This window comes from Misgurnus anguillicaudatus, chromosome 12 (genome assembly GCF_027580225.2).
Source record: "Misgurnus anguillicaudatus chromosome 12, ASM2758022v2, whole genome shotgun sequence".
NCBI classification, from domain to species: domain Eukaryota; kingdom Metazoa; phylum Chordata; class Actinopteri; order Cypriniformes; family Cobitidae; genus Misgurnus; species Misgurnus anguillicaudatus.
Window position 1 is genome coordinate 27701715 of NC_073348.2, and position 10818 is coordinate 27712532.

The 10818-nt window shown below is 34.6% G+C and overlaps 1 protein-coding gene across 1 annotated transcript; it reads left to right on the forward strand.

Annotated features, from left to right (window-relative positions):
• Window positions 1–1057: 1057 nt before the first annotated feature.
• On the forward strand, window positions 1058–10329 carry slc9a6b (solute carrier family 9 member 6b). The gene is made up of 16 exons (XM_073874271.1): window positions 1058–1450; window positions 2999–3195; window positions 3307–3384; window positions 3922–3998; window positions 4077–4189; window positions 4372–4477; window positions 5834–5975; window positions 6053–6158; window positions 6337–6425; window positions 7477–7590; window positions 7718–7829; window positions 8087–8240; window positions 8358–8388; window positions 8498–8583; window positions 8888–8993; window positions 9513–10329. The coding sequence occupies exons 1-16, from the start codon at window positions 1183–1185 to the stop codon at window positions 9804–9806; spliced, it is 2073 nt and encodes a 690-aa protein (XP_073730372.1). The 5' UTR covers window positions 1058–1182; the 3' UTR covers window positions 9807–10329.
• The last annotated feature ends 489 nt before the right edge of the window (window positions 10330–10818 follow it).

Below are 10818 nucleotides of genomic sequence, written 5' to 3' on the forward strand. Positions count from 1 at the left end.
TTAAATGGACTTAAGTTATTACAACTTTATTTTTAGAATTTATAGCAACTTCTATATAGTCAAAAAAGTGGAAATGAGTTATTAATTCAAGATGTTTAAACTTAAACATTTAAATAGGACATATCATGAAAATCTGACGTTTCCAAGAGCTATAATTGGGTCCCCAGTGCTTCTGTCAACCTTGAAAATGTGAAAAAGATCAACCCAGTAACTTAGTTTTGGTAAACCATTCTCTGCGAGCATGTAAAAAAATAGGTCATTGAAATTTGGCTCCCCTTGTGATGTCAGAAGGGGATTATACCGCCCCTTAATCTGCACTATCCAACCACGACACTGCCATTTAGTGCAGAAATCAATTTATTTGCATTTTAAACACCCCAAAACAGCAAATCTTTTGCTCACACCTACAAAGTGGCAATTTTAACATGCTATAATAAATTATCTATATGGTATTTTAAGCTAGAACTTCACAGATGTACTCTGGGGACACCAAAGATTTATTTATCTTGTGAAATGTCCCCTTAAAGTGAAAGATATTTTTACATTGTATATAAAAGTGGATACACTGAACTGAAGGCTAATGCTAAAATATTTGAAATTAGTTTTAAATAATAAATAAAGATATGAAATTAGTTTCACACAATATACATGTATACGTTTATATGCAAAATAGAGATTTTATTATATTTTTAAGTTAAAGTGAGCAGCTAAGTGCAAAGCCACAGCTTAATTCTTACAAACCCTTTTTTTTAATAAAATGTAAAAACAAGTAATTACGTAATAAGTGTGTACTCTATTGCATAATTACTAATTAATTAATTAATTATAATTATTAATTTCCCTATTGTATAATATTATTCAAACATGTAATATAAATTTAAATAAAATTAATGATATTGTTTTTATAAAAAAGTCAGGATATTTACTAAATAATACTACCAATTATACTCAAAATGAAAAAATAAGTATTGCAAAAAATACTGTATTAAATATTAGTGTATTATGTAGAAATGTAAGGTCTTATTTGATGTCCTTTAATTTGTAAACTCCCACTTCCGGTCAAGTAAGCAGCCGTTCGATTAATGTTTTGCTGCTGTCTTCACGCCCCTACGTGGGAGTAAATAGACAGCAGTGATTCACATCATCATCCCAAAACACTCAACGACAGTAAATAGTTTTACTATGAGAACTCAAAGGAGACTCACCTCAGTATCAATGGCTTCCATAATTCTCCGTTCGCTGTGTGCGATGTGTTTTATTACCGTTTGTCGGGCTGACGAAAACACAGATACGGTGAATACAGAGAGGAACGCAGAGGAGAGCCACAGACAGGACAGCACTGATCTGCTCATATTCACCCTGTTACTCACGCTCACTATCCTTACTATATGGTTATTTAAACACCGACGCTTCAGGTTTCTACATGAGACGGGGTTGGCTATGATCTACGGTACGAACCATCTGGATCTCTCTAACTTACATGTAATCATAATCAAGTTCGCATTCAGTGTGTTGTTCTTGTGCATGAGTTCATAATTGCTTATAAATGTGAGTTAATGTGTCAGGTGCAGCGCGTGAAAATGCTGTGGTTTACTTTGTAGTATTTACTAAAATAAATTATAGAAAAAAGTGTAATTATTAATATAATATACTATAGTATAATAAAATGTACTATATTATTGTACTAAACTGTAAATTAAATTGCAAATAGTATAGTATGCATTGCACTATTTTAATGTATTATCTTTACTTTAATCTCGAATTACATTGAAAAGTAAGATTATTTGCTAATGTTTAGTTTGTTTTAAATTTGTTTTAAATGATAAGTACATGCTAAAGAGAAAAAAAGGTTTCCATTATAAATACCATTTCATCCATTAGCTGATTTAAACCATTACAAAATCTCTTATGTAGTGTGTTTTAGGTTGAATTTTACTAGGATATAATGATAGTCTTTTGGTTCCCATTCACAAGACAGCATCCCACTAAAACAACCCTGTACATTACCAGGACTAGAGACCCACAGGGACCGTTATTGCTTTCATTAAAACCAGTACACTTCCCATTAAATCCATTAGAATTCTGTGATGGTTTATATTTTTTCAGCAGGGTTTATTTTCATTTAGTGCCGGCCCGAGCATCATAGGGGCCCTAAGCAGAATTTGTTTGGGGGCCCCTTATCACCAATTTTTTTATTAAAAAATAAAGAAATTACAAACATTTATAAAAAGAAGAAAGTTGCACATTAAGTATGGGCTAAAATTAGCATTAGGTACAGAAATCAAATTAGATGAATCATAACATTTAAACGCATATGCGTCCAGAAAGATTCTTACTTTAGCCCCTTTTTGCGGGTTAAATGTTTTAAAATCACTTGAAATGTTAACCTTTGCAAGCCTTTTAAACACGTGAAATGATAAACTTTCCCTATTAAAATTTGCATATTAATCCGCAAATCGCATGCGAGCCGAACTGTGGGTCGATCACGAATCAACTGCGATCTGTCACACCACTAGCTCCTGCTGCACAACTTAAACATACTGTAAATAATCATGCAAACATACCTTTATCTTGCTCTTTTTTCCTCCTCCTCTGTCCTTTTCTTCTTTCTCTTTTCGGCACCAGAGGGATACATACTTTTTTGTGACATGGCTTATAATTTATTACAGTTACGCGCACTTGCACACTGGCACGAATTGTCAATGCACGCAAGGTGTCTATATTGCGCATGAGTCTCAAACGCTAGCACTGCAGACACACAGCAGTTGTCTGCAAATCAGATTTTTTTTGTCTTGAATTGTTCATTCGTATTCATTCATTCATATTCATTGATTCATTTATATTACTTGTTAAAGTTATTTAATTGTAAAAAAACGATTGGGGGCCCCCTGGTGGCCACGGGCCCCAAGCGGCCGCTTAGTTCGCTTATGCCTCGGGCCGGCCCTGCAATGCTAAATTATATTTAATAATGCTGCCTAATGTCATCCATCTTTTCCAGGATTGTTAGTGGGAGTGATTTTGCGTTTTGGGGTCCATTTACCACAAGACTTAAATGTTACCTCCAGTTGTGCAATGAATAGCAGCCCCGCCGTCCTGCTGGTGAACGTGAGTGGTCGTTTTTACGAGTACAGTCTGAAAGGAGAGGTCAGAGACGACAAGGGTGAAGATGTGCCTAATGCAGAAATGCTCAGGAAGGTATTGCTGATAGGTCATCATTATCCTATAAAATATCACATATTAGCAACAGCCACTTCTTACATTGCTCCCAAATAAACATTTGATATATTTTCTGTAAACCTGCTTTAGGTAACGTTCGATCCTGAGGTTTTCTTCAACATTTTGCTTCCCCCCATCATCTTTCATGCAGGCTACAGCCTCAAACGAGTAAGAAAATTATCATCATATTTCACGAAACGCTTGCATTTTGTTTTAATATGTCTGAAAAAAGTTTAATAGAAATAATGGGTCTCATTCACTAAGCATGCATACGCACATATTTATTCGTAAAATGTTCATAAGGACGTTTTAACTTACAAATCATGATTCAACAAAAACATTCATATTAAAATTTATTTTAAATGTATGCAAAAGAATAACTTGGACAACACGTACCCAATAATCATGAACAAGGAAAAAATATATAAAATATATAACACAGATATATATTATAGGGTTATTTTTCCTTGATTATTGCGCAAGTGTGGTCTAAAGTGTTCTTACGTTTTTGCCAAATTTTGAAGAAATTTTAGTATGAAAGTTTTTGTTGATTCATGATTTGTTAGTTAAAACGTCTGAACACACATTTCACGAACAAATTTGTGCGTACGCATGCTTAGTGAATGAGACCCAATGTCTTTATTGTCATTTGCTAGATAAACTCTTTTCCATTTTAGTAATACTTTTGTTTGTTTTAACTATTAGAGACATTTTTTCAGAAATTTGGGGTCTATTCTCTCCTATGCCTTTGTGGGCACGATGATATCATGCTTTGTTACAGGGTAAGTGAGATTTTTATAATGTTTTCTCATTCACTGTTTTGTCATTCACTGTTTTGTCTGCACATGTCCTTTATACAGGTTGGTGATGTACGGATGTGTGATGTTTATGAAAGCCATTGGTCAACTTGGAGGGGATTTTTTCTTCACTGACTGTCTTTTCTTTGGTGCTATTGTATCTGCAACAGACCCAGGTGCTTATTTATTTATTTATTTGCTTTTTATTGGCACAATACAAACTCATTTTAATTAATTTGTTACAGTAACTAAAGTTAGCCAAGTTGTCTGTACGGGTTACATTTTTATTAGTTTACTTTACTATGATTCATTTATTAATGGATTTCAGAGTTTTCATTCATTTTTTGATCATCTACAGTGACTGTTCTGGCCATTTTCAATGACCTAAAGGTTGATGTGGATCTCTATGCATTAATGTTCGGGGAGAGCGTTCTCAATGATGCAGTGGCTATCGTCTTGTCATCGTAAGTGCACGTCCATGTAAACAAGCTAGTTACCTTAAAAGTTACCTTAATGTTTTGCCCGTTTTTACAAGTTGTAATATAAGTCTCAGGTGTGCCTAGAATGTGTCTGTGAAGTTTCAGCTCAAAATACCTCTCAGATCATTTGATAGCATGTCCAAAATGCTTCTATTTTGCATGTCCAAAAAGCGCGTTTTTCATCTGTGTACCCCTAACTTATTCCCCGCCAGCATTTTTTGTGATTTTCACAAAAGTTTTACAAAACGTCTTCCAGGAAAAATTTATTTTAAAAGTATAGAATATATCAAATAAAAGTAAAGACCCTCTGCTTTCAAACAAACAATAAACAAACAAAATGGGGAAAAAAAAAACGTTTCATCCTATCTTTATTTTTTTCTGTTATAAACTATTAAATATGGATATTTAGATATTTAGGTAAAGACATGTTTTGGTGTGATCATTATGTCGGATAAGGTGGTTTATATGTTTTGTTTTACATGTGTTGGTGTGATCATTCTGTCGGATATATTTAAAAAATATATAATATATCAAATGAAAGTAAAGACCCTCTGCTTTCAAACAAACAATAAACAAACAAACAAAATGGGGAAAAAAAACTTTCATCCTATCTTTATTTTTTTCTGTTTATAAACTCTTAAATATGGATATTTTTTTCAAAATAAAAAAATGTAGCAAAAGGCTGAAATAATTGCATTTTTGTGAAGGAATTTTGTTAGAGATCAGATTCAGAATGATTATTAAAACATACAAGGAGTGTAAAAAATTTTTTTTTTGCTTCAGTTTTTGTATAAATTGGGTAAGTGGATAATCGCAGTATTACAGATTACCATAAAAACTCACCAGGAACACCGTTTTCCCAACAAATGTTTTCTCTTAATTGACGAGATAACTCGTCAATGGCGGGGAATGAGTTAAATGCAAATAAAAAGATATGTGATTGTGAATACAATCTGGGAAAATAGTATATTTAGCCTCATTAGTGCTACAACATGCTAACAAACACATTTAGTGGCCGTGGGCCGGGCTTTATCAGTGTGATGTCACATTAACAAAAGAATTGAAACAGCATGTCTAATGAGACTGCTCTGGTTTAATGAGGATTAAAAATGGAGGGGTGGATGAATTTTTTTCATTGTAAGGTGGTTGTGTTCACACGCTGCCAACACACATTTATGTCCAAAAAAGTGGATTATACAGGCCCTTTAAGACAAATAATTCATTTTTAATAAAAATTAGGTGTTTGTTATGTTGTTTCAAGTATACAACGTTTTTTGTGTATTGTAAGCTTGTACATTCATTAACAAAAAAAAACTATTATCTTTTCATTGTTGGTAACAGGTCTATAGGTGCGTATCAGCCCGAGGGAGACAATCAGCACACGTTTGATGGCAGTGCCCTGCTTAAGTCCCTGGGTGTTTTTCTGGCAATTTTTAGTGGATCTTTTGCAATGGGGGCTGCGACTGGAGTCATGACAGCTCTGGTATCTATATATTTTACTATAGCATCAATTTAAACCTGTTTAAGGCAACTGATCTATAAATGTGTGCTGTTTAACAGGTCACTAAGTTCACCAAACTGAGAGATTTCCCCTTGCTGGAAACGGCCCTATTTTTCCTCATGTCCTGGAGTACTTTCCTATTAGCCGAGGCTTGTGGATTTATAGGTAACCACAAAAAGTCAGAATTACCTGTATAGTCACATGCTGACATCATGACATCATGGAAAAATGAATAATGCTATTCTGGCAATGAATATTTAGGCCACATCGCTGTATTGTATTTCATGTCAGTTTTAACCACCGCAGTTATACTGTTTGTTTTTGTCTATCTGTGTTTTCGTAGGCGTTGTGGCCGTGCTGTTCTGTGGCATTGCTCAGGCTCATTATACATACAACAACCTTTCTGACGAATCAAAAACCAGAACCAAACAGGTAACACATGCTATCTCTCGACAGAGAAAACTCATTCATTTACATTCAACTCCTCATAGTTGAAGAGCTCTATTTGTCATGTTTTACAGATTTGTACATGGGTGATTCACACGAAAACTTGGTTTTAAAAATGTCAAGCATGAAAATGTAAAAATTGCTTAAATTTACTTTTTTTCCCACCAGACATTGAAAAACAAAGTCTGGAGTAAATGGGAACATTAATTTAAAAACTTTTACTTATCATTTAACACTTTTTGTAACATAATTTAAAAAATTACTCCTAAAAAATCTCATTACCGCAACAGTCAGAAAACATCAACACTGACATATTTTCAAAATGACATGACAAACCTGAAAGAACATAATTTGGAGATTCTGCACATGCATTTAAAATCAAAGTATTATGCTTCTATTAATTAAATTAACATTTAATAAGCATCTGTTGCGGTAATGATAATCAAAATGTCGTGTAAGCATTCTGACAAGACAATATTTCAAATTAACTGTAAAAAAAGGATCTTACCTGGTAGCCATCTTGAAGTAACATGTGCTTGGTTACTCAAAATCAAACTTTATTAAAATTCTGTATGTGTGCTTAAACTGTTCTCAAAAAGTGTTGCGGAGGATGAGAACATCAGGCATGGACACATCATTTTCCTAATTTTTCTTCATTATTATTATACATGAATATTCAGTAAATATTTTTTCTGTCATCTAAAGTAGTCTAGCAAAACATCCATTTCTTTTTTTTCTTAATATTTTTGTGTTAATTTGATTAAATTACAACATAACGCATGTTCAAACACAGCCGGACATGTTGCGGTAATGAGAATTTCAGCAGAAACTAAGATAAAATTTCCAATTATAAATTCTTATGTTAAAATCACACATTGTGCAAGGTAGAACACAGTATTGTGTTAATTCTGATGCTTTTTAATGTTACTATATTACACATTTTAAAGCTAAAATCATTAGTGCCGTGGTGTTTCAATGGTTTCGTGAGAATCACCCACATAATCCTGATCGAATTGTTCTCTGTTTCCCCAAACAGTTGTTTGAGCTATTGGATTTCCTGGCAGAAAACTTTATCTTCTCTTACATGGGCTTGACACTTTTCTCCTTCCAGCACCATGTGTTCAATCCCACCTTCATTATTGGCGCATTCGTATCCTTTTGAAGTGTTTGTCTGGATGGGTGCACATGTATGTGTGCGTGTGTGTGTGTGCCACCCACATGAATTGTGTATAGGTAAACATTCACTTGTTCTCCTTGACTGTGACTTTGGTTTCTAGCTGGCCATATTTCTTGGCAGGGCTGCTAATATATACCCCTTGTCTTTTCTGTTAAATTTGGGCCGGAAGAACAAAATCGCATCCAATTTCCAAAGTGTCATGATGTTCGCAGGTAATAAACGATTTAAAAGTTACATAACATATTGATGAAGCACAATTCAAAACAATAATCAATTCTTGTACACTGTGGTGACAAAAAAAATTCAGGGCTATATTTATGAATATTAAAAATATCACAGTTTCTGATTATTGTGGGGTCCCCCTCAATGACACGCACACATTGTGGTTACATCCCTGGCACAATTGTACACGCTTCTATTTTGGTGATTTTGTATTAATCTTGTGTTTCCTGTATGATGTCACTATTAGGGCTTCGAGGGGCCATGGCCTTTGCACTCTCCATTAGGGACACAGCGACATATGCCAGACAGATGATGTTCTCCACTACCCTACTTATAGTTTTCTTCACTGTCTGGGTGTGTGGAGGTGGGACCACGCCCATGCTGTCACTTATGAAGATCAGGTGAGTGCTTTTTAAGTTGTATTTACATCTGGAAAGCCAAAACTAATTTAGGGATTGGTTGCATTTCTATACACGATGACATCATCATTATCAACATCTTTTTTTTTTGTCCAACAGGGTGGGAGTAGACACAGATCAAGAGAATGCTGTGAGTTCTTGCACAGATACAAGCTGTTTGACTTGCAAATATTTATTGTATAAATAGTGTCTATAACGGCAGCATAACAGATTGCATGACTACTACTTCTCTCTTATAGGCCACAGCTTCAGATGGGATGGCACAAATAAGCACCAGGCCTGAAAGTGCTTGGCCATTTAGACTGTGGTACACATTTGACCACAAGTATCCTTTATTTGTTTTTCCTTGCTGTTTTTAATTTTCCATTAAACATAAGTTTATATTATGTCAGAAAATCTGAATGCTTGTTGAAGTTTGCATATTAGATCATTTTGACCATGAAACTCCACATGTTTCATCATTTTTACAATATTTACCAGCAGATGGCGCTCAGGATTAGATAAACATGAATAGGATGTCTCCTTGATGTGCAACCGGGATCAGCTATCATCTTTAAAATCCTTAGTTTTAGCCGGTTTACATTCTAGGTTAAAACTGTCTATCTGCAAGTTCCTTAACAGTTATTTAGTTATTTAAAGCCCATTCTCACTCACAGTGGACCTCCATTGACCACCACACTACCAGCCTGCTGTGGTCCAATTGCACGCTGTCTGACCAGTTCACAGGCCTATGAGGTAATCCACCACAAACACATTCAGCACTGTGGTGTGTCTATAGATTTACTTCCTGATCAGTGGTATTGTTTGCTAATTACATATAAGACTAATAACACAAACACTGTAGATCTGTCCAATCAGGAGATCTATTTAAAGGCAACCCAGAAGGCTGGTTACACCACAGGAATTTCCTATGGGTTTTTACAGAAGCTTTTTAAAATAATTTTGGGCAAGTTAAAGTACGTGGCAACATAAATTACATACAGTCAAACTTCAAAACGTATACATGCTATATAAAGGCAGCAATGGTTATTTGATTCGTCAAGCATATAGATATAAAACCTGAACATGAGAGTCAAACCAATGACCTTATTTTACTTATTTGTATTTAACCGACCATTAAACCACCATTTAGAAATTCCTGAGGTAACTCATGCCAGGATATAGCGTTTATATTTTTATCACATATTTTATTTAGAATTGACTGAGCATATGCAAATCATCAAGTTTTTTCCAACGTGTGCACACAATGAGCAGAATACAGGCTGGCTGCAGGATGAGGACACAGAGTTGATCCTAAACGATGGAGGGGGTTCGATGTACGGAGATATGACGGTCAACACCGATGCCCGTGGTGTACCCACCACCTCCACGAGTCAGGCTGGTCTTTACTCACTAGCAGGAACTTCAGATGATCCTCTCGACAGGGAGCTTGCGTTCGGGGGCACACGTCTAGTCCTTCCCACAGATGAGCCGCACGACCCCCTGATGTCTTTCCCTCCACCTCCGCCATCCCCGCCCCTGTCTGACCCCTTACGGCACAGAGTCTGAGTCTTATCAGATGCTAGTCTCTTGCCTTTTATGTGGCACTTTCTTTCACAAATGGTATTTATGATTTTATTGGTTTATTTATTATTTTGTGCCATATGTATAATATTTATATATTTATTTGTTTGATTGACACTTGTTGTTCTTTAATTGTGGTGACTAATTTTCTTCCTAATTTAAAAAAAATATATGTAATAATTAATGCCAGATAGGTTAAATTTGCCACAGATGATTCAAAGATTCAAAAGAAATTGTGTCGTGACTTCAAGAAAATCTATTTTGAATAGATTGATGTTTTTTGGTTTGACAGTGTCAAAGTAATTCGTAATATGTAAATCCATGTGGGTAAACGTCTATTAATAAGTGCCTATGGTGTTTGTACTGTGCTCTCTGACTAATCATTACCTCATTAATATTTATAAAAAGAAACTTCATTTGGAAAGTTACTCATTTGAAAGTGTTAAAGTTTTCCTAATGTTCCACATTCTGTAACCTCTATTAAACAAGATTTGATGTACCTTTTCAACCTGTTGTATGTTATTTGCTTTTATCCAAAAAGCGACTATTGCTTATCAATATGTGAGAGTTTCGTTGCAAAACGAGATAACTCTGTTTTTTTAATTTTTCAGAAATCTTGTTTTTTGGTGGTGCATTCCAATTAATATCAATTCAACTGCAGTTGGTTATTTTTGATGTAAACCTTCATAATTAAAATATATAGCTAAGTAGCACTATAAAACAAAATAATAACATCATAACATAATGTTTTGACAAACGAAACTCTTCATGTGTTCCTTGGGATCGAGCCGATGACCTATTTGGAAAACCTTTGTAAACTGTTTAAAATATGGATATCATTCCGACATGTATAATAACACTATAATACACGAAGTAATACATTTTAACCCTAAAATAAGAATTAACTCAATATCTTATTTCTAGAAACCAAAGTTTGCGTCTCGAGTATGTACAAATCCTACTATAGCGAGCGGGTTTAATGTTAATGAGCAGAGCT